This window comes from Hippopotamus amphibius, chromosome 5 (genome assembly GCF_030028045.1).
Source record: "Hippopotamus amphibius kiboko isolate mHipAmp2 chromosome 5, mHipAmp2.hap2, whole genome shotgun sequence".
In the NCBI taxonomy this organism is placed as follows: domain Eukaryota; kingdom Metazoa; phylum Chordata; class Mammalia; order Artiodactyla; family Hippopotamidae; genus Hippopotamus; species Hippopotamus amphibius.
In genome coordinates this window covers 586281-609231 of record NC_080190.1, presented here as the reverse complement: position 1 = coordinate 609231, position 22951 = coordinate 586281, and the positions used below count along the sequence as shown (strand labels likewise).

General features: G+C 60.5%; 1 protein-coding gene across 2 annotated transcripts in view; it reads left to right on the top strand.

Annotated features, from left to right (window-relative positions):
- Nucleotides 1–14600, top strand: part of ADGRA1 (adhesion G protein-coupled receptor A1) — a 33224-nt gene extending 18624 nt beyond the window's left edge. Inside the window, exons 6-7 of one of the 2 annotated variants that reach the window (XM_057737432.1) lie at nucleotides 11787–11885; nucleotides 12922–14600. In XM_057737432.1, the coding sequence (XP_057593415.1) occupies nucleotides 11787–11885; nucleotides 12922–14143 (1321 nt within the window). In that variant the 3' untranslated portion in view covers nucleotides 14144–14600. The remainder of the gene's footprint in view (nucleotides 1–11786; nucleotides 11886–12921) is intronic. The other variant, XM_057737433.1, reaches the window with a different exon arrangement.
- Nucleotides 14601–22951: the final 8351 nt, after the last annotated feature.

Here is a 22951-nt window from a genome sequence, read left to right as displayed (position 1 = left end):
GGTCCCCCCACCCCCACCCCCGTCCCACTGCTCAGCACAGAGGTGGCAGCTGCATGGCTGTGGTTCCATAGAGGGACCAACACGGGGCTGCAGGGGGACAAGACCCCTCAGGCCAAGTCTGCGAGAATCTGCGCAGGCACTTAAGGTGGGGAGGGGGTTCTAGGAATGTAGACGCTGGATGAGGGGTGATAAAGCATGGCCCCAGGAGGAAACGTGGACATTGTACTCACGGAGGGGCCGTGGAGCCACGCCAGGCACACAGGGCACAGCCAGGGTGCTCGACTCACAGGTGGGGCCTTGCTGGGGCCAGGGGTGTGGTCAAGGGGCATTGGCACCAGGGAATTTCACTGGATGGTCCAAAAGCAAACCAAGCAGCAGGAACAAGCAGAAGACCGAGTCCAGGGCTGGGTTTGCCCCCCCAGGTTCGGCTGGTTGGAGTATGATTCAGGTTTGGGGGTGAGAAGGCGCTGAAGCTCCCAGCAGGAACCCAGATGGAGGAGTCTTCCCACGGGAGTGTCCTTCCTCCAGGAGCAGAACACACACAGGCTTTCTACCCAGGGAAGCCAGCTGGGGATGCGGTCAGGTCTGCCTTGGGGACTGGACACACGGGTGCCCCCTGCAGCCTGACAACCACAGCTGGTGACCTCCAGACCCTGGAGGAAGCAGCTGTCCCCAGACCCTGCCATTGGCACAAGTGTCCAGGCCAGCCCGACACACAGACCAACCTCATCAGTCAGTGACGTAGGGAACTGCTGAGACCCAGGTCCCCAGACGCCGGCCTCAGGGAGCAGAGCCGGCCTGCTGGTTGGCACTTCCAAGTGTCCCGGTGAGAGGAAAGGGAGAAAGCCAGGGCGGGAGAGACTGGCTGGAGACAGAGGAATAACAAGGCGGCATCCACACTGAGGGACCAAGAACTCAGTGCGGCCACTGCGAAAGGCCACCACTGCGAGGAGGGCTCAGTGCCCACACTTCATGACCACTTGGCTCTTCAACCTCATTCAGGCCCTTCTCTGTCCATGTCTCGCTTTCCCTGCCTGTGACATCCCCACAGAGGGTGTCACGTGTAACCCTGCCTGTGACCATGAGTCTCCAAGCCCAGCTGCTCATGGGCAGTTCCGGCAGCTCTGTGGGAACCACTGGAAGAGCTGTGCAGGGTGCAGGGCGTGGTCCACAGCGTCCATGGATGGGACAGGCTGGCCAAGGCCCCCAGCCAGGGTCTCTGGGTGGACAGACCTCCCCACCTCTCCCGCTCCCTTAGTCTTAGTCCATTTGGGTGATGAAAACAAAACACCACAGGTTGGAGGCTTCAAAAACAGACCCTTGTTTCCCACGGTCCTGGGGCCGGAGTCCAGGACAAAGGCACCAGCAGATCCAGCATCTGGGGAGGACCGGCTTCCTGGTTCTTAGATGTCCATCTTCTGGCTGTGTCCTCACATGGCAGAGGGGCGAGGGAGCTCTCCAGGGTCTCTTATAAGGCGCTAATCCCATTTGCGAGGGCCCCACCCTGACCAAGGCCTAATACCACGACCTTGGGGTTAGGATTTCAACATAGAAACTGGGGACATTTAGTCCTTAGCAGTTGGCCAAAGGGAATCTACCTCAGAATCAAACAGAGCTTCTCGTTGTGATTTTACAGATGCTCGGGGCCTAATTCCCAATTTAGCTACATGTAATTACATCTTAATTTTGCAATCTGTTCTGCCCTTTCTGATAAAGTGCACCTAAGTAGTTTCCTATTACTTAAGGTCGGCTGGTGGTTTTCTTATCAGAAAAATGCAGTTGGCACTGGTGCCAAGATGCCTATGTCCTGGGTGACAGGCACCTGCAGAGCAGAGGGCACTGGTTCGTCCGTTAGTCCACGTGCAGTCAGCCCCGACTCTGGACTGCCCTGCCCGGCGGAGGGGTAGTTCCCTGGGGCTCTCTCTGCCAGGAGCCCCTTCTCACAGCAGTGATTGAAGACGGCCGGGGCTTGGGATCCGCGCGGCAAGCACGGGGCCGGGCAGAACCGCACAGCCCCCCGGGCGCAGCCACGGGAGCAGAGGGCCCCGGGGCCACCAGTGAACTGAGCAGGACCGTCTGAGCCCGATGCCCAGGGCCCCGTGAGGCCACACCTGGGCACCCGTCCTGGCTCACAGACCTGGCCCAGGAGCACAGGGGCTCTTTTTAGATAAAAGCAATCACACGGCCCCGTGTGCCGGCACCTGTCACTGAGAGAATCATGGCCAAGCGTGCCACTGCGTTCTCATGCCACTTGGTCTTCATAAAGCACCCCGGCTACATTTTAAACACAGGGCACACTCTGAACGGGAGACCACCTTGGAGCATCTGCACGGCATGGTCAAGGCTCGGACAGACGTCCCTCACTTTCTGCCAGGGCCAAGGCCTTTGTCCACCAGCTTTTCTCCAGGCATCAAATCCCCAAGGGTTATCACCTTCCGCTGTCCACTCCCAGTCAGTACAAGCTGGATGTGAGGGTCTGCGTCTCAGAGGAACATCAGTGTCTCAACCTCTCAGGTTTCAGAAGTCCTGACCAACACGAGGAACGCTACCTGCACCAGGAGATGGAGGCCTCTCTGAAGGACCCCGCGGGTCTGAAGGGCAGTGCCTGGGCAGGTCCACAGGTCATCCTCCCTCTGACCTCCAGCCACCGGCTGCCCCGGTCTTCCCCAAATCCCCAGCCCACCCCTCCTCTGAGTGCATTTCCCCTCCTCCCCGGCAGCAGTGACCCCACTGAGAGTCGTTCATACCCGCTGTTCATGTCAGCGCATCTCGTCCACGGAGACTCAGGATCCACCAGGGCGTGGACCGGCAGGTGTCTGTCAGCCGACACCGGTTCCTCGGGCCGTCCAGGGGGCGGGTGCCTCGAGCACACCTGGCCCAGGACAGTGGACAGACCGTACAGGGGGGTGAGGGGGGCTCACGGCCCTTACCCTGCCCGCGGTCGGGACACTCCTCACGGCCGATGCGGCTCCTCTTCCCAGGTCCTTGCCACGAGCTCGTTCACCCGCGGGTCCTCTCTGGTCACAGAGCCACGGGGGGAGAAGCTGGCCCCTGCTGGCCTCCATCTCCTGCGGCCGCTCAGATGCTCGGGGAAGCGTTGCTCCCCTTGACGTGGAAAGAGGGTCCGCTTGGCTCACCCGACACAGGAGAGGTGCTGGGGGGGGCCTTGGGATTTAAAACTCAGGTTTCCCCGTGGCCCAAGAGGGCTTGCTCTTAACTAGCCTAAACGTGGAAAGGGGATTCTTAAACAAACACCCCATTTAAAGGACCAAAGCAGGGGGGCTTCCCTGGCGGTACAGTGGTTCAGAACCTGCCTGCCAGTGCAGGGAACACGGGTTCAAGCCCTGGTCCGGGAAGACCCCACATGCCCTGGAGCAACTAAGCCTGTGTGCCACAACTACTGAAGCCCACACGCCTAGAGCCCATGCTCTGCAACAAGAGAAGCCACCACAATGAGAAGCCCTCGCACCACATCGAAGAGTAGCCCCCACTCGCCACAATTAGAAAAAGCCCACACTCAGCAACAAAGACCCAACACAGCCATAAATAAATTAATTTATTTAAAAAAAAAAAGAAAAGACTAAAGCTGAGGGACTTCCCTGGTGGCATAGTGGTTAAGAATCTGCCTGCCAATTCAGGGGACACAGGTTCGAGCCCTGTTCTCGGAAGATCCCACATGCTGTGGATCAGCTAAGCCCATACACCGCAACTATTGAACCTGTGCTCTAGAGCCCATGAGCCACAACTACTGAGCCCATGTGCCCCAACTACTGAAGCCCACGTGCCTAGAGCCTGTGCTCCACAACAAGAGAAGCCACCACAATGAGGAGCCCGCGCACCACAACGAAGAGTAGCCCCCACTCACCGCAACTAAAGAAAGCCCATGTGCAGCAATGAAGACCCAACGCAGCCAATAAATAAATAAATTTATTTTAAAAAATAATAACAAGATAAAATAAAACACTAAAGCTGGAGTAGACGGGACCCGTGGTGCTGGAGTCCTAAACCCCGGTAGCCTGAGTTCATCGCCTGCCAGACAGTCACTGAGACCACATCCTCGAGGGCAGCTGGGCCTGTGTGGAGCTGGGGACAGACACCGCAGGGACTCCCCGCCTGCCCCACGGGTGCCCACCCAGGACCTGGTGCCTCCATCTGGGCCGCGTGCCCACGTCCAGGCTCCTCTGTCCCAGGGGCTGGTTTATTCAGACTGGATGTGGGCTCCTGTCGGCATCCAGGAGAGTGTGCAGGGCGGGGCCCAGGCCCAGCTCGGAGGGCAGGACAGAGGACAGGCAGGTGCCCAGGAGGGTGGGCAGCAGGGCCGGGTGGGTCAGAGCTGCCGGGGCCCCCACCCCCGGGCTCTGCCGCATCCCTGGCTCAGGGAGAGGGCTGGTCCTTTCTTTTCTTTTTTAATTTAACTTTTTTTTTGAGAAATAGAATATTTACACCCCCACGTCTAAAACATCAGCTCAGGTTTATGAAATTGTCGTGTGCCCTTCAGGAGAAGGAACGGGAGCCTCCCCTGCGGAAACCTCAGCCATGCCCACGCCCAGCCCCCTCTCTGTCCTGACTCGTGACTTGTATTCTTTTATTGTCTTTTTTTATAGTTTCACCGCCCAAGTATGCACCCCCAGTTTTGTCTGCACGGACTCTGGGCCGTATACTCATGGAATCCCTCATTTTGTATTTTTATCTGGTGTCTTTCACTGCACAGCGTGCTTTTCAGGCCCGTCTCTGTAACTGTGTCACCATCTGGCCACGTGTCGTGGAGGAGTGACCAGCCCTCCTGTAGGAACGCTGCTCCCGGTGGGGCCGGGGGAGGGGTGTGACCCCGCCAGCCCCCTCAGCGCTCGCTCAGCTTTCCCCGGGGGCGGGGCCGCCTCCCAGGTCCCACCTGCGGTTGCCGGCTGAGCAGCCAGCCTCCTCCCTCTGGGCCATCCGTCTGTCCGTCCTTCCTTTGCTGTAGGACTTCGCACGTTCTCAGCATCACCTGCGGCTGCTTGTGTTTCAAATGGCTCTTCCGACTCCCGCCCGCCGGGGGGGCATCTTCCGAAGTAGGAATCTGGGGTAGACCGCGCGTCCATTTAACAAACCCGTCCTTCTCTCCAAACTGCCTCTCGCATTCAGCTCCGTGATTCCACGTCCACTTCTAATTCTGTAATTTCCGCCTGGGGTGTGAATTTCTGGTGTTGTAAGCTTGGGGCCAGGTTACCTTCCTGCTCCTGTTGAAACAAATCACCGCAAATTCAGGGGCTTAAAACTACACAGATTCATCATCATGCGGTCCTGGGGCCGGACGTCCAAAGCCAGCCCCCGTGGGCTACATCCAGGTGCGGGCAGGCCTGGCTCTTCCGGAGGCTGCAGGGTCGAATCCGTTCTCGTGCTTTTACCCGCTTCTCGTGGTGGCAGCCCCCTCGACGCGCGGCCCCCCCAGCACGGGGCTCATGACCTCCCCGCGAGGCTGTGATGCCGTCGGCGGGTGGGGCGGGGAGCTGAGGCTGCTGCAGGAGGGTCCACGCCGGGGCGGGGCCGGGGCAGGGCCCCGCAGGTGTCCTGCACACCCACACCGATGGGCGCCCAGCGCCCGCAGGGAGAACAGCCGCCCTGGGCGAGGGCCTGCGGCGGCCTCCAGCGCCCTCTGCTGACCGAGCCTGCACGGCGCCCTGGGACCCACACGCGGCCGTGGCCCCCGACAGGTGTGGGCTCGGAGCCGGAACAGCCCAGGCGGAGGCCAGGGGAAGCTCCCTGCAGAGGAGGAGGCGCTTGAAAGGCCCTGGCCAGGGGCGGCAGAGGCCGTGACGGCTCACCCTGCAGGACTCCAAGGCGAGAGGGGAGGGCTGCAGCCTCGAGACCCTGGGGGAGGGGGCGGGGAGCAGCCGGCGGGCGGGGCTGAGCCAACCCAGCGGCACCTAACCCCCCGGGGGAGACCCACGGCGGGGTCTCCAGGCAAGCTGTCCCCCCGGGGGCTGTGGCCTAGCCGCGTCACCCCCTTCTCCATCCACCCTGACACCAGAGAAGAGACCACCCTGGGCAACCCACCCCCCCACTGTGGGGCTTCCCGAGGGCTCCCTGGGCCCTGGGGCTGTGGGGTGGGGGCTGCAGGCTTGAGCAGGGGCCCTTCCACGTTGTCACATCGCGCAGGGCAGCCTGCGATGCACCGCGCAGGTGCTAAGGCGCCTACTGCTCGAACCCCAGGATTTCTGTCCACGGAGCCCCGCCAGCCGTGGGAGCAGAGCGGCCGCATCGCGGGGGCGTGGGGGCCGGCAGGCCGGATCCCTTTGCTGTGGGGCTGGAGCAGGACCCTTGGGCCGGGTCCTCAGCCGAGCGCTCGCTCCCGCAGGAAGGTTTCCCCGGCTCGCTGAAGCAGGCGGCCGTCGTCCCCGCAGTTGTATCTGCTGCCGCACGTGGCGTGCCGAGCTGGAATCCAGGAGGCTGGTTCACGGTGCCTGCGGGGTCTGCAGACGCTGCTCGCTTCCCTCGGCCCCGCGTCTGGCCCTCGGGCCACCCTCGCTCAGGCCTCGGGCCACGCTGGCCTGCGACAGCGTCCTGCAAAAATGGCCTGCCTGTTTCTGGGCACGTCGCTTCCCTTCTCCTTCCGCTCTGGGCTGGCTGCATGGGCTGTGCTCACACCTGGAGCCCCGGGGAAGGCGCTTGGAGCTCAGGGCCCTGAGGCGTGTTGTGGACAAGTGCAGGACCCGCACCGCTGGGCCCGCTCTCACCTGCAGAAAGTGAACATCCTACCGGAACAGAGACTCAGCACGACTGCACAGCAGCTTGAGGGGAACGGGGTGGGCGAGGCCCCCGCCTTCGAGGAGAGCGCGCAGGTGCCCACTGGAGGTGGCAGGTCTGGGCCCGGAGCGGCAGGATGGGCAGAGCAGTGCGAGGGCCCGGGGTTTCGGGCGGAGGGACGGAAAGCGGAGGCCCAGGCAGGAGCCGCCTGGAGGGGCTGCAGGCGGGGGACGGGGATCTGGCCCAGGGAGGCACTTGGAGGGGCCCGGTCACCCGTCGCTGGCGGTCATCTGGCTGACAGTGCTAGCTACACAGGCCCCACCTCCCAGAAAGAACCCTGACAGTTTCTCTTCAAGCGAGGTGCCCCCAGCCGCGCCCCAGGCAGGGGGCCCCCCAGCACAGGGGCCGTGCCCAGCTGTCCTCTCCGCAGGAGGACCCCTCGCCGGCCTGGAGGAGCCTAGCGTCCCTGTCCGCTGTCAGGCTTCCCTCCAAGACCACATGGTCCTGGTGCTGGGCTTCACACTCTGCCCTGCGGTCAGAGGGTGTGACCCTCCGTCTTTTTTTCAAGATGTCTTTAGATGATCAAGGCCCCTCATGTTTCCATATAAATTTTAGAATAAAATTTTCCACTTAAAAAAAAAGAATCTGCTGGGATTCCCGTTTGCTGTCATTGTAAATAGCATTTTTATTTCGCGACGGTTTCCTGCTCATGTACAAAGTATAACTGACGTGTGTGTGATAACCCCACAGCCGTCTAAATTCACTCGTCAGTCCCATCAGCTGTCTTGGGGATTTTTCAGGTACCAGTCAGGTCACATGCAAACACAAACGTACTTACTTTGTTCTCACTGGTGCCTTTACTTCTTTGCTTCCTATCACGGTGCAAGGACGTCCAGGACAAGGTTCAGTGGGACTGGGCAGAGGGCCTTCTTGTGGGTTCCTGATCTCGGGGGAACCTCCACCGTCTCACCGTCACAGACCACACTGGCTACCGGTTTCCGTAGATGCCTCCCGGCACGTTGAGGAAACGCATCAATTCCTAGCTTGCTGAGATTTTTCTTATGATGAACGCATCTTAAATTTTCTCAAATGCTTTCGCTGCACCTACTGAACAATCACGCGCTTTCTCCTTGTGTTTATATGATGGGCTACATCCATCGGTGTTTATGAATAGCAAGCTGATTTGCATTTGTGATCATTCTTATTTGGCCATGACGTTTTGTCCTTTTCCTCAAGTCCTAGATTTCATCTGCTGACATTGTTGGAGATGTCCATATCAGTGTCCATGAGGGGTGCTGGGTATCATCAACCCTTTCTCAAATGTCTCTGTCTGGGGTGGGAATAGCTCATGCTGGCCTCATAAATGGAGACAGGAGGTGTCCCCTCCTCCTTTATTTCTGGAATAGACTCTATCAGATTGGCGTCCTCTCTTCCTTAGCTGTGTGTTCAGATTCACCGGGGACACTCGCAGGGCCTAGAGTTTCTCTGTGACATATTTGTGGATATTGAAGTCTTTTTACTGGAAAGAAGACATTCAGATTTCCTAATGCTTCTTGTTTCAATTTTGGTAATTTGTATTTTTCTCAAGGAATTTATCCATTTCATCTAAGTTGTGGAATAGTTAGCCTACAATTATCTATAATATACTCCCATTCTCTCAACGTCTGTAGGGGAGCAATGCTGACCCATCTTTCCAGATGCTGGCAATCTGTGCTCTCTCTCCTTACCCCTAATCAATCCAGCTAGGAGTGTGTAGTTTTGTTGATTTTTTTTTTCAAGAAATCAATTTTGGCATGATAATTTTCACTATTTTTTTGTTTTCTTTTTTCATTTGTTTCCGCCCCTGTTTTTGTCATCTCCCTCCTCCTGGTTGCTTTGAGTTTACTTTGCTCCTTTATTTTCCTGCCTTGTTGAGGTGGAATCTTCAGTCTCTGAACTTTAGACCTTTCTTTTTTTCCTCGAGTATTCATGGCTACGAGTGTCCCTCTAAGCTCTGCTTTAGCTGCATCCCAGAAATATTATACTGTATTTTCTTTCTCATTCTGGTTAAAATATTTTCTAAATTTCCTTGTGATTTCTACTTTGATCCATGAGTTATTTAGAAGCATGTCATTTCATTTTTCAGATATTTGTGGTTTTCCTAGTTATTGTATTGCTATTAATTTCTAATTTAATCTCATTTTGATCAGAGAATACACTCTGTATGATTTCAGTCCTTTTAAACTGATTGAGACTTGTTTTATGGAGCATCACATCATCTGAGATGGTGAATAGATCATGGGCACTTGGAAAGAATGTGTGCTGTGCGATTACTGGGTGTGATGTCCCAGAAAGAGCAATTAGGGAAACAAGATTAATGTTATGTTCAGGTCTTCTATTTTTTTACTAATTTTTTGCCTACTTACTCTGCTAGTTTCTAAAAGGGGAATTCAAATCACCGACTATGATTTTGGAATTATTTCTCCCTTTAACTTTGCCCATTTTTGCTTCACATATTTTGAACCTTGCCTTTGGCCCTCACACAGTTACAGTTGTAATGTCTTCCTGTGAACCAACACTGATGTCATTACAAAATGCCCCTCTTTCTCTCTTCACTTAAAGTTTATTTTATTTGGTATTAATGCAGGCGCTCTGGACATCTTGGGCTCAGTTAGTGTGAATAGCTTTTTCCATCCATTAATTTTCAACCTCTCTGTGTCTTTTTTTTTTTTTTTTTTTTTTTGGTAAATTTATTTATTTATTTATTTATTTATTTATTTATTTATTTATTTTATTGGCTGCATTGGGTCTTTGTTGCTGCACACAGGCTTTCCCTAGTTGCTGCAAGTGGGGGCTACTCTTCATTGTGGTGTGTGGGCTCCTCATTGTAGTGGCTTCTCTTGTGGAGCACAGGCCCTAAGCGCGTGGGCTTCAATAGTTGCAGCACATGGGCTCAGTAGTTGTGGCTCACAGGCTCTAGAGCACAGGCTCAATAGTTGTGGCACACGGGCTTAGTTGCTCCGTGGCATGTGGAATCATCCCAGGGCAGGGCTCGAACCCATGTCCCCTGCATTGGCAGGTGGATTCTTTACCACTGTGCCACCTAGGAAGTCCTCTCTGTGTCTTTTTATTTAAAATGTTTCCTCCTATTGTAGACAGTATATAACTGGGTCTTGCATTTTTTTTGCTGTTGTTAAACTATTCTGATGATCTCTGCCTTTGAATTGGAATATTTATTCCATTAAAATTTAATGGAATTTTGACTTGGCCTCCATTTCACTATTTGTTTTCTGTTTTTACTTTTTTTTTTTTCTCTTTTTTTTTTCTTCTGCCCCTCCCTTCCTTTTTTATTTTCTTCTTTTGGGTTATTTTAATATTTTTAAACATTTCATTTTAATTTATCTATTAGCTTTTTTGCCTATTAACTTTTTGTGGTTGCTTTAGGGATTAAAGTTCATAGCGTTTTCATAGTCTATTTAGTTTGAAATTTTCACTATTTCATGTAAAATATATTAGAAACTTTGCAACTGTGTGGGACCATGTCACCTCCCACCCTCTTTATGCTACAGACGCCACAGATACTACCCCTACATATATTGTAAACTCCATAAGGCTGTGTTAAAATTATTTCTTTAAACAGTAATATATATTTTAAAGAAATTAAGAGGAAACAAAACCTTTTACATTTACCCAAATATTCAGTGTTTCTGATGATCTTCATTCTTTTGAGTTTTTATCTGGTACAACATCACTTCATCCTGAAGGATTTCACTTGACATTTCTGGAAGTGCAGGTCAGCTGACAACAAATCCTTCTGGTTTTATTTTTGTCAAAACATGTCTTTCTTTGTCCTTCATTCTGGAGGACGTGCCCTCTGGATACAGAACTCTGGGAGGCACAGAGTCCTCAGCCATCACCGGGTGTGACCACGTGCAGGGTCATCCCACTCCCACCTGTGGACCTGGAATCCGCGTCATTCCCCTCACTGAGGACCTGGCACCCTCACATTGATTTGGGCGTTTGCAGTGTCCTCTTACAGGGGATGATCCCCAAGTCGGCCTCTTGGTCTCCCCACCAAAGTCACCACCCATCGCTGTATGTGACCACCAGCATTCTCCGTGGCCAGGTGCCCATGGCACGTGTGCTTGGCTGTCCCCGGCCCTCACCCTCCCAGGATCCCACTCCAATGCCCTTGGATGGAGCTGCGGGGCCTCAGACAGTCAGCTCACGCCAGGGGCGTGGCGACTTCCATCCAGGTGAACCCCTGTCCTCCCGGGGAGGGGAGACGCCAGCACTTGCCCCCAAGCAGCTGAGAAGCTGGCCTGCCAGGCAGCACACAAAGGCTCAAGGAACGGCCCCTCCGAGTTTCTCACCCTGAGGTTATCAGGCCAGCTGGCCTGAGCACACACGGCTAGTCATGGACGGCGGCCACCTGCTGGGACTGGTGTGACCTGGGCTCTGGCTGAGCGCTCCTGGCACTGACGGGATGAGCACCTCTGCCTGAAGGGGGCTGGGCACGGACCACAGCATCCACCACAGCCCCATCCTGTCCCCCTTGGAGCTCGCAGAGCCCCCACCCTGTCACTGTGGTCCCACATCCGCCCAGGTGTGGTCTCACCTCACGATGTTCCATTATTTCTGCCGTGTGAACCAGGGCACCACATGCCCCCAGACACACGTGCTGGGCACAGCCACGGTCACCTCTGTGCGAGCATAGCAGCTGGGGTGGGGGGGACAGGTGGGGGTGGGGGATGTGGGGGACCCGGAAGCGGAGGGGGCGGGGGAAATGGAGGAGAGGACGAGGGTGATGTGGGGGTGGGGGCACGTGGGGGGATGCAGGGTGCGTGGAGGACGTGGGGGGCGTGGGGGGCACAGGGGGACATGTGTGGGGGACATGCGGGAGGCCAGGTCAGGCCGGGTGCTGGCAGCGGCTCCTCAGTCAGGCTGGGCCAGTGCCGCGCAGACAGCTGTTCGGCCGGGACACCTGGGCCTCGCCCCCCCACTTTGCTCTGAGGAAGGTGAGGGGGGCTGCCCCGGGGGCGCAGGGGGCTTCAAGGGCAGCGAGCGGCCCCTTCCCGCAGGGTCTACCTCATCAGCGGGGGGACCCCTGTCATCATCTGCGGTGTCACGGCTGCCACGAGCATCAGGAACTACGGGATGGAGGACGAGGGCTCCGCGTAGTGAGTACCGGGCACCACACGGCGGGGGCGGGCGGGGGCCTTCCCAGCACCTCCTGGGTGCCCCGGAGCCGCCGTCCTCCCCGCACATGGGCTTCTCCACCTGCCCCATCCCCCCACCCCCAGCACCATGCGCTGGTTTTCTTGGATGGGAAGGGAGGGGGCGGGGGATGGCAACAGGGCCTCACAGCGCAGGACGGGCACGGGCGCACCCCCCAAGCGTGGCGCCACGACACCCGCAGGCTCGGCCCTGCGAGCGCTGGGCCCCCCCGGCCCCTCACTCCTGGCGCCCCCACCCCCAGCTCTGTCGCCTCCCGCGCCCCCGACATGCCCAAGGCTCCTCTCTGGCCCGTGGGCAGGGGGAGGCCCTCTGCCTTGATGGTCCTGCCCAGGCCACTCCCACCAGGAGGGCACCGGTTGGCTCCGCCTGGCGGGGACCTCCCCAGGAGTCTCAGGCTCCAGGGGTGCGGGTACCCCCGGGCGCTCCCCACGGCTGTGCCTCCTGCCCTTCACAGCAGAGGCTCCTGGGGAGGCCGGTCAGACCCTCAGGCCCACAGGCGCACAGCGCCCGTCCCCGGTCACCGCACAGCCCCCAGCAGACCCCCACGCTACAGAGCCACGCCTGCACCCGCCACACTCTTCCCCGTCTCCAAAGCGCAAAGCCCCGCGGGACACACGGGCCCATCCTCTCCCGGGCTCGCCCTTCCCGGGCCAGCACTGCGGCCCCGCCACGTCCCGCGGAAGCCGGGAGGAAAAGCAGCCTCTCGAGGAAAGCGACTGCGCCAGAGAGACGGGCAGAGGCTCGACACCCAGGCCTGGCTCCCGTCTGCGCCCCCACCCCACCCCCGCCTGCCCTCCCCCACGCCCCTGAACTCCCACCACGCTGTCTGGTGGCGGCAGGATGGGCGGCCTGGTCCCGAGTTTGTGTGTTTCCTTATCACACGGTGACCCCCCCACGAGCTCAGGGAGGCGTGAGCCCTAGTCTGACCCGACGCCCTGCCTGATGCGACCCCCTAGCTGACCTGCTGTCCTCCCACAGCTGCTGGATGGCCTGGGAGCCCAGCCTGGGCGCCTTTTATGGACCAGCGGCCTTCATCGCCCTGGTCACCTGCGTGTACTTCCTTGGCACCTACGTCCAGCTGCGGCGCCACCCGGAGCGCAGGTACGAGCTTAGAGAGCGGACGGAGGAGCAGCAGCGGCTGGCGGGGCCGGAGGCCGGTCGGAGCCCCGGGGCCCCGCCGGGCACGCCGCCCACCCACGACGCCCTGGCCGCCTCGATGCTGCAGAACGAGCACTCGTTCAAAGCCCAGCTGCGAGCCGCCGCCTTCACGCTGTTCCTGTTCGTGGCCACGTGGACCTTCGGGGCCCTGGCCGTGTCCCAGGGACACTTCCTGGACATGATCTTCAGCTGCCTGTACGGCGCCTTCTGCGTGACGCTGGGGCTCTTTGTGCTCATCCACCACTGCGCCAAGCGGGACGACGTGTGGCACTGCTGGTGGTCCTGCTGCCCCTCCCGCGGGCACCCCCGCACTGCGAAGCTCGGCGCGCGCCCCGCACTCGATGCCAATGGGGACCTGCTGGGTCACGCGGCCTGCCTGCAGGACTCACCGTGTCCCAGCAAGACACTGGGCTTCGGCCACCCGCCAGCAGGCCACTGCAAGATGACCAACCTGCAGGCCACCCAAAGCCACGTCAGCTGCCTCTCGCCGGCCACGCCCTGCTGCGCCAAGATGCACTGCGAGCAGTTGATGGAGGACGCGGCCCACGTCCACGTGCACGAGGAGGACGCCTTCGGGCACGACCCGCACCTGCATAGGTGCGTCCAGGGCAGCACTAAGCCTCACTACTTCAGCCAGCACCGGGCGGCCGCGGCCGAGCAGGAGTACGCCTACCACATCCCGTCCAGCCTGGACGGCAGCCCCCACAGCTCGCACACAGACAGCCCCCCCAGCTCGCTCGAGGGCCCAGCGGGGCCGCACTCCCTGGCCTGCTGTGCCCAGGGTGACCCCTTCCCCTTGGTCAGCCAGCCCGAGAGTGGCAACGCCAGCCCTGTGCTCTACGGCTGTCCCCCGCGGCCTGGCAGGGAGGCGGCCCGCGGCCCGGCCCACTTCGAGATGCTCCGGAGGACACAGTCCCTGCCCTTTGGCGGCCCCGGCCAGAATGGGCTGGTCAAGGGTGACTCACGGGACGCAGCGCCCTTCAGCTCCGACAGCACGGGCAACATCCGCACAGGGCCCTGGAGGAACGAGACGACTGTGTAGTGGATGGGGCTCTGTCACCTTTGCCCACGTGGCCTGGATGTGCCTCAGAGCACAGCTGGGGCCTCTGCTACGTGAGATGGGCAGGGGGTCGCCATGGGACCCAGCCTTGGTGGCACCCCCGCCGACTCCTTCACTGTAAGGACCCAAGCGGGAAGACACATTGGGCTGCGTCTGCCCCCACAAACTCCAAGGTCAGACGAGCCGTCCACAGCCACAGTCACCTGTTTTCCATCCCATAGTGCCCAGCCCCCGGCAGCCCAGGGCGGAGGACCTACCTTCAGTGCCCGGCACGTAGCCCGTCTGCCCCGGCACCTTCCTGTGACGGGCCTGGCCGCAGCAGGAGAGGCACCGATGTTTCCTAATGTCTGATGTGGGTGTTCTGTTAAGGTTTGTTCCTAGGGGCAGGCAGGCATCCTGCCGGTCAGTCCAGAGCGCTCTGGGAAGCTGCCCCAGGCTCCTCAGCTGGCGGGGGGGCCCCGTCCTGCAGCCCCGCCCCTGAGGCCTCGGGGCAGCAGCCACACTCTGTGGACACAAGGCAGAGGGACCGTCAGTGGCCCCAGCCTTTCCAAGGTCCAGCAGGGTCTCTGAGGGGCCCGTGCCTTTGGGAGCGCCCACAGGTCCCTTAATGTTGACTCAACTTGCCAAGCCAAGCACCGTCAGGGCTGCACCCCCCTTCCACCCCCCACCACAGGCATTTGGGAACAATAAAGTCCCCTGCCACAAAAAGAGAGGCTCTGGCATTTCCATGAACATCCGAGCACACAGCCGTGACTCGGGAGACAGATGTCGATGACAGAGACCCTTCTGTGACAGCAAGCAGCACGTCCCACGGGAGGGGGTCCATGGGTCCCCACGGAGGCGGACGCCCAGGCGCCCGGAGCCTGTGCAGCCTTCGCGCCCTCCCTCCCCCTCCGGGTCTGTGGCACATGTGCGGACGTCCAGCCACACACTCACGTACGTGTGCATCACATACACGCGCCCCACGCGTGCACAGCACACCATACACGTGCGTGCACACGTATACGTCACACACGCCACCCGTGCACACATGTGTACGGCACACGGCACATTACGCACACGCAGGATAGTCTGTTTTCCAGCCATCTGAGCCCTGGGCTCTCCTTGCCCTGCACTCAGCCCCATCACCAGGACGTGTCAGCGTCTGCAGGGCGCGCGGGAGGGGTCCAGGAGGGGCAGATCCTTCCTCAATCTCGCCTGGCAGGGGCAGGGCAAGGCCAACGTCCCAGGCGCGATGCCCAGTATCTGGGCCCTGGAGTGTCGCTTCCTGAGATTCTTGTAAAGCTGACAGTGACCTTGTAATAGACTGCGGTGTCCGGCGCCTGCCCCGAGCCCCGTGTGTCCTCACAGGTCAACCAGACAGGCGACCGACCACCGCTGGGGGGCTCCTGTCTCTGCAGCCAGCCAGCCAGCCAGCCTGCTCCCCTGCTCCCGCGGCTGACACGCCCAGCGCCCGGGGGCTGTGCTGTGCATGCACGACAGACACAGACCCGTCGACGAAATACAGTGTTGTCCTGGTTTGTGCTTTGTGAGGCTGGTTCATCGCGTCGTGAGCGTCTCTCTCCCTCGAGGGGGAGGCCGGCCTTGGTGCCTGGGGCCAGGGGAGGCCGGGGGGCCGCAAGGTTGCCCTTCCCGGCCCCTCCAGAGGGCTTCCCCCATCCTTCCTGCCCTGGCACCCTTGGCAGAAGAGGGAGAACAGCTCATCATTCAGACCAAAGAGACTGGACATTAACTATTAAACATCGTGTGTTTCAGTAGTGGCTCTGCCTCCTGAGTCCACGTTTGCAGGTAATGTTTTCCAGGAACAAAAATCCACGGCACAACCACATCCCACGCGGACGACGCCTCCAAAAGGACTCGGGGAGGGAGGTCAGAGCCACAGCCCATGGACGGAGGCCTAACAGCGTGTGTGAGTACGTCCACGTGCCGAGTGCGTGTGAACCGCGTGTTCAAGCTGGTGTGTGCACACGCGTATGTGCACATCACACGTGAGCCCGTCACGGGTGCGTGCGCTGTGAGCGCGCGTGCAAGGGTGGGGCCGTGCTTCTGCGTGTGCCGCGCTGTGAGCTGGGTAGGCGGGCGCGTGAGTGAGTGCAGGCGCGTGAGTGAGTGCAGGCGCGTGAGTGAGGGCAGGCGCGTGTGTGCTGTGAGCGCACGTGAGCGTGTGCAGAGGTGCCCGTGCGCGTGCACGCGCGCGGGTGCGGATCCTACGGGGAGGAGCCGCGTGTGCGAGCGCGCGGCTGCCCGAGCGGCACGTGCTCCTGCCCTCCCCGCCTCGCTGTGCTGCCGCGCGGCCGCCACACGGGGGCGCTGTGACAGCCGCTCTCGGCCGGACGCACGCGTCCCGCGCGCCGGTGCGGCGTCTGCCGCCGGGGCCGCAAAGGCCTCGCCCGCGGCCCGGCCCGCCCGCCGCCTGCAGGGGGCGCTGTGCTCACCCCTAGCCCGCCGACGCCCCGACGTCTCCCAGGCGCCCCCCGAGAGCCGGCGCTGGCGGCCGGGTCTGCGGAAGGGGCCGGGCCGGGCCCCGCGGCCAGCCTCTCTGCCCCTCGCCCTGTCGGCCGGCCCGCGGAGCCCAGGGCGCCCGGAGCCCCGGAGCCCAGGGGCGGCCTCCTCGGGGCGGGGCAGGGGCACGATTGCGTCTGCAGCGGCGGGTGTCCGGGGGCCGGTGCGCGGGGCGGGGCCCCCCACGGGCTGGGCGGCGGTGGCCGCGGCCGCGGCTCCGGGAGGCCGGCCCTCCGCCAGGCCGGACGCACGCGGTCAGCTCCCGGGGCCCCGCGCAGGGGCGCAGGCCCGTGAACAGCCAAGCGCAGCCCCGGTGGCCGCAGCGCGGCCGCATCCGCCCTGCGGGCACCCAGGTTGCCCCTGCAGTCCTGCCACCTGCCCCAGACCCTCCATGCTTCCCAGGTGCTGGCCGGCCGCGGGCCTCGGGGTCGCCAGGGCAGCAGGTGTGTGCTCTGCCCCTGAGGATGGCGGCGGGCCCCGCCCCGCACGCCCCCAGGTTCGTCTCCCAGCCGAGGCTTCAGCAGCAGCTTTTACTGCAAGGTGGACCATCAAACAGGCCCCTTGGGGCATAAAGTTGCCTGTTGGATCCAACAGCAAAGAACATTCTGGGGCCTGCAAGCTGGGTTGGGTGCACCTCTGGTCCTGCTGGAGGCCAGCTCTGCGTCCTCCATAGAAGGTGGGGCAGGGGGGCAGGGGACACAAGGTGCAGTGCCACGGTGACCAAGCCAGCCGCACGGTGGAGGGCGCGTCCCTGGTGGGCGCCTGGGGAGGCCGATCGGGTGTAGGGAAGAGAAGGCCACGTTGGAAGCTCTTGGGGGCCAAATCTGAGAGTTTCGGCCATTCAGGAGGGCGGGCGCAGCAAGAAGAGGCACCCAGGAGACCCCCTGGCACGAGTGAGAAGGGCATCCACCAAATGTGACACGGGCCCCCTGTGGCCACTTCTGGGAAGTGGGCATCCACCTCATGTGGGAGCTCAGCCTGCAGGCATTGGGGTGGCAGCAGGACAGACCCCCCACCTCGGGCCCCGGAAGGCGTGGGGTGGGGGAGGGCCTCTCTGGATCCTTCCCACCACCGCCCTCCGGTCACGGTGCCACCGTCCTCCCCGCTGCCCTCACACCCCGCCTCCTGGGTGCCACACACAGCGCGGACCAGCCGGCGGGTGGCTTGGGCTCTGTCCTGCTCAGGGGCCCAGGCGGGCACTGGCCACAGCCTGCCCCACGCCTGGGGGTCCCAGGCCCTCCCGGGGTGGGGAGGGACACTGATTTCCGCTCCCTCTCTGTGCACAGACGTCGAGGCCTCCCCCGACACCGGCAGCACACACAGCTCTGGCTTCACCCCCATGTGGCCCCTCCGGGGGCAGCCCTGCAGCTCAGGCCCAGGGGGCGGGGGCTCCCAGAGCGCAGGCCCTCCCGAGAGCTGGTGTCCGGAGCCTGGTCCCAGGGGTGTCTCAGTCACTCGGATCCGGAAGACACATGTCTGTGTTGGAGCGAGTATGGAGCCGAGGACAGACGACCAGCGTCCTTTTCAAAAGCCCATGAAGCTCAAGCGCGTCTCCGGGGAGGGCGGCTGTGCGCAGAGCCCCGGAGGCATCAGCACGTCCTGCGGCCCCTCTTGTCCGTGGTGGCGGGTCCCTGGAGGCCCAGCAGAGAGTTCAGGCCGGGGACTGGGCCCTGCCCTCAGAGGCCAACACCTCAGCCCCCCACAGCCGGCCCCTGCAGGCAGGGAGGGTGGGACGGAGACCACACGTAAGGAACAGGCTGTCGCCGCCCGGGAGCCGGGAGCCAACCCTCGACGGCCCCATGTGGCAGCCCCTGAGGAAACGCACATGCATGAGGGCCGTGGGGGCTGCAGAGAGGGCTGGTGCCACACAGCTTCCATGCACCCCACGGCAACATCTCCAAACGTGGGGGGTGAAGCAAGCCTCCCTCTGTTTCCAGACCCCCCAGGAGGTCGCAGTGCAGCTGGGACTTTGCAGAGGAGCCGTGGGCTCCACAGGCCAGCAGAAGCCCGCCTGCACCGTCGCCGCTGCCGGGGTGGGTCCTGGGCAAGCGTGGGGGGGCCTGCAAAGGCGGGAGGGCCCCTGCGGCTGGTCAGACACTGAGGCCACCTCTCAGGAGCACGTGGAGACATCGGCAGGGGATGGGGGAGGCCTGGAGACGAGAGCAGAGGGCACGGGCTTGAGGGGGGCTGGGGGGGGCGCTGGGCGCCCCGGGCTCTGGAGGGGGAGGCTGTGGGGTCGGGTGGGAAGCACGGGCTGGAAGCTGTCAGCTCCTTGGCGGGTGGAGTGGGTGAGACACTCAGTGCAAGATTGAAGGGCCCCCAAACTCAGGAATCAAGCAGGTAATGTGAGACACAATCGTTCAAAAAGCAAAATTGATACAAAAAAATTTTTGATTGATTTGGTGACCAGCATCAAAATCGCAAACGGAGACAGAATAAGTGTTACTGGTAGTCCCCAGGGCCCCACTGTGGGAGTTGGGGGTGCTGACATGACATGCGGCTCAGGGGACGGTCCCTCCAGGTATCCGCCAGGTCCTCACCAGAGCCAGCGGCAGATGGGGTCACGGGGAACAGGGACAGAAGGACCCCAACCAGGCAAAGAAATGACCCAAACCAGGCAAAGAAACGACCCCAACCAGGCGAAGTGGGCGGAGAGGTGCTGGACGTGCCGGAATCAACAAGCAGACAGAGGAGCGGCCACCTTCTCTCTCGTGCTGGAAACATACAAAACTGTAAACACTGAAGCTCAGGGCAGGGCCGCCAAAGTGCCTGTCATCCCTGCCCCGGGACTGGCCTGAGAGGGCCAGGAGCGTGCACTGCACTTCACAGTTTACAAAGAGCTGCCACTTCCAAGCCGGGGCAGGAGGTGAGGCCTCGGGGGAGGAGGGGACCCATGGCGGGTATGCAGCCTCATCAGCCCCGCAGCGCTGGGTCCGGGGAACCCTGGGCGCTGGGTGCAGGGGAGTCAGGGTCCACGTGGACAGCAGCTCCCGCCCACAGCCTGCAGCCAGCTCAGGACATCAGGACGGCTCAGTGACCCCCATCTTCCCTGATTTTGTCATCCCCCCACTTCCAACTCAGGACCAACCCGAGAACGCAACTTCCCCAGCCTCCTTCAGGGCACACCCAGGCCCCTTCACCACCTACATCCTCCACCCCCGGCCTGCCTTCCGCTCTCCGCCAAACCCAAGTGACCAAGCAGGCCCGGCCAGGTGCCCTTCACGCGTCACCTGTCAAGTGCTCACATCAAGCCCACTGAACAGGCTCAGAGATGTTGAGCACTTGCCCAGCATCACACAACCAGGGTGGGCAGAGCCACGGCATCTGGGACCCGCTCCCCCGGCGCCTCCAGGGAAGCAGCGCTCGCTGGGCCCCCACTGTACCAGGCGTGTGGGGGAGGGGGATCATCCGTCAGCCGGGGACCCTCAGTCTTCACACAATAAGCCCGTGGCAGGCTGTTCAGAGCCACCTTCACGGGAAGATGTGGGGGCCCCTCCTGGACCAGGGAAGGTGCATGGATGGATGGATGGAGCTCCCCAAGCAAAGCCTCCTTCAAGGCCTCCCACTGAGCTCATGGGATAAAGGTGACGGACAAGTAAAGAAACAGAGTTCTCTCCTTTCCTACAAATGCTCAAAAACCTGAGGCCAGTGAGCAGAAACACCTGGAAGGAGCACCTTCTGGAATGTTCATGAAGATGTGGGATTTGCTTCACCAGCTGCATGAAAACATCCTGCACAAAAAGCGTCAGCCTCCGGTTCCAGGAGAGGGTGACACCCGCCTCCCCCCCCCCGCCCCCCCGCAGAGCCGCATCACACGAGGAGGGTCACGGGGCACTCCCCTGGCGCTCCAGTGGTTAGAACCCACCTTCCAATGCAGGGGATGCAGGTTCGATCCCTGGGCAGGGAACTAAGCCCACACGCCGCAACTACTGAGCCCACGTGCTCTGCAGCCCACATGCCGCAAATAGAGACGCCCATGTTCTGCAGCGGAGACCCAGTGCAGCCAAAAAATAAAAAAAAAAGAGGATGGGCACAGCCAGCAGGCCTCGCGAACCCCACCCAGGGAGGAGCCAACTGGGGTTTGGGGATAAAAGATAGAACTGAACTCTCCGCAAAAAAAAAAAAGAAAGGAAGGAAGGACGGATGGAAGGAAGAACCAGGTCACGAGTCAGAGGGTGGGAAGCACTGAGCGGCAGTGGCCAAGCGGACACTTGAGAAGGGCCCAGGAGCTCAGCCCAGGTCCCAGCTCTGTGGAAAAGTCTCCAAAGCCGTGTCCTGCAGGGACTTTGGGAACTGGACACTGCGAATAGGCAGGCCATCCCCAAAAGGAAGAAACTCACATGGAGTATGGAGCAAAGGGGACGCGGCCACCCCAGGAGAGCAGGGAATTCCTGTGCCCTGCCCCCACCCCACGGCCCCAAGGGTCCTTGTGTTCAGTATGTCAAGAAACAGATAAAAGAAGGAAACTAGAACTGTGTATCTGAGTCCCAAACCTTTTCATCTTTTTCTGAGAAATGTACCCCACTGCAGTGAATGAAATGGAGTTTCTGCTATTTTTCAAGAACGTCAGACATCAGCACGTCCCCAGGAGAGAGGGGCCCACACTGTACAATCGGCGCTGCATTTCATGCAAAGGGGGAGTAGCCAACAAGCGCCATGCTGGCAATGTCTTGTTTACAGTGGGCTTAATTGAGTTTATGCTGGAATTTTGTTTTTAAAGATCAACATTTGCTTAAGATGCATCAGTGCTGGTCTAGGGGCCAAGAAAACCTCAGGCGGCCCTGCCTGTCCGTTACAGAGGGACTACTGACCCTCCGCCGCCGGGGCAGGGGCGCCAAGCACAGCCAAAGCCCTCTGTGAAACTGGTTCCATGAATAGGAACAAAGAAAAAGAATGCTGGTTCCCGGGTGAGGGGCACTGCTGTGCTCACAGACCCAGGATGGGAGCGCCCGCTGCAGGGAAGGGCTCAGCCTTGCCAGGACCCTCCAAACTTAAACAAAATCCACACTGAGCTTTTTATTACAGAGAATCCAGAGCTGTGGGGGGAGCAGAAGAGATGCCGCGGTCGCCCCACCACGGGGCAGGGGTAACTCTGCCCTTGAAGGACCTTGGTGTGCGGGCAGCAGGAGGCCCCAGCCCCACCTGCCCCTGGCCAGCATGCGAGCAGCAGGGCTGGGCCCTGAGCCCCACACCTCACCCATCCTGGGCAGGAACCACTCACGGGCGGCCTGCAGGGACGCACCGTGGATCTCAATCGTTGACGCTGCAGCGGCTGCCTGGCTTGGGAAACAGCCTGTAGAAAGGTGGGCTGGAGGCCCAGGGGCTCCCCCGACACCTGAGCCCGTCCCACAAGCCAGGCCAAGTGGAACAGGAAGGTCTACCTGGCCGTCAGGTGGGAACAGCACCTCTGTCTAGCAACTGCACAATCAGGACACGCGCGGCCCCAGCCTTGGGGCTGCAGACAGTCTCCGGGGCCGGGCCCTGCTGTAGGCGGTCCTAACACAGGGAAGGCTGCCTTCAGAAGCTTTCGCGGCAGCACCAATGGAAATACAGACACGCAGCCAGCTCAGCAGCGGAGAGAGCTGCACGCCACGTGGCCCAAAGCTCAGCACGCTCTCCGGGGAGCAGGCAGAGCCGCTCTGTGCCCGGCGAGGGGCTGCGAACGTGCCTGCTGTTTCTTTACGGTTGCAGGACCAGCTGCGCGGACCCTGTTGTGAGTCACATTGTGCCCCTAAAAAGACGTGTTGAAGTCCTGGCTCCAGACACCTTTGCACATGACCTTATTTGGAAACAAGGTCTTTGTAGATGTGATCTAATATGATGGGGTCTTTATGGAAAGAGGGGAATCTGAACCCAGACACACAGAGAGACACGGGGGAGACGGCCAAGCGATGGTGAAGGCCGCGCCTGGAGCCTCGGGTTGCCGGCCCCGCCAGGGCTGGACGCTCCCCAGGGCTTCCAGAAGGAAGCAGCCCTGCCGCGTGGGCCTGCTGACACCTTGATTTCAGGCTGTAGCCCTCAGAACTGTCAGAGAATACATGTCTATTGCTTTGGACCGTCTCGTTTGTGCTCATGTGTCCTCAGACGCCCCACAGACATTGGTTTTCTGGGTGAGCTGTCTGACACCAGCAGCTTCTGTGATGATGGCACCTCCCACTCTGCATGCACCCACTCTGGCCTCCCTGCTCTTTCCACACCAGGACAGGCCACCTCAGGGCCTTCGCACTGCTGTCCCTCCCCAAGGGTCTGCATGGTCACTCCTTCACCTCCTCTGAAAACTGGCCAAAT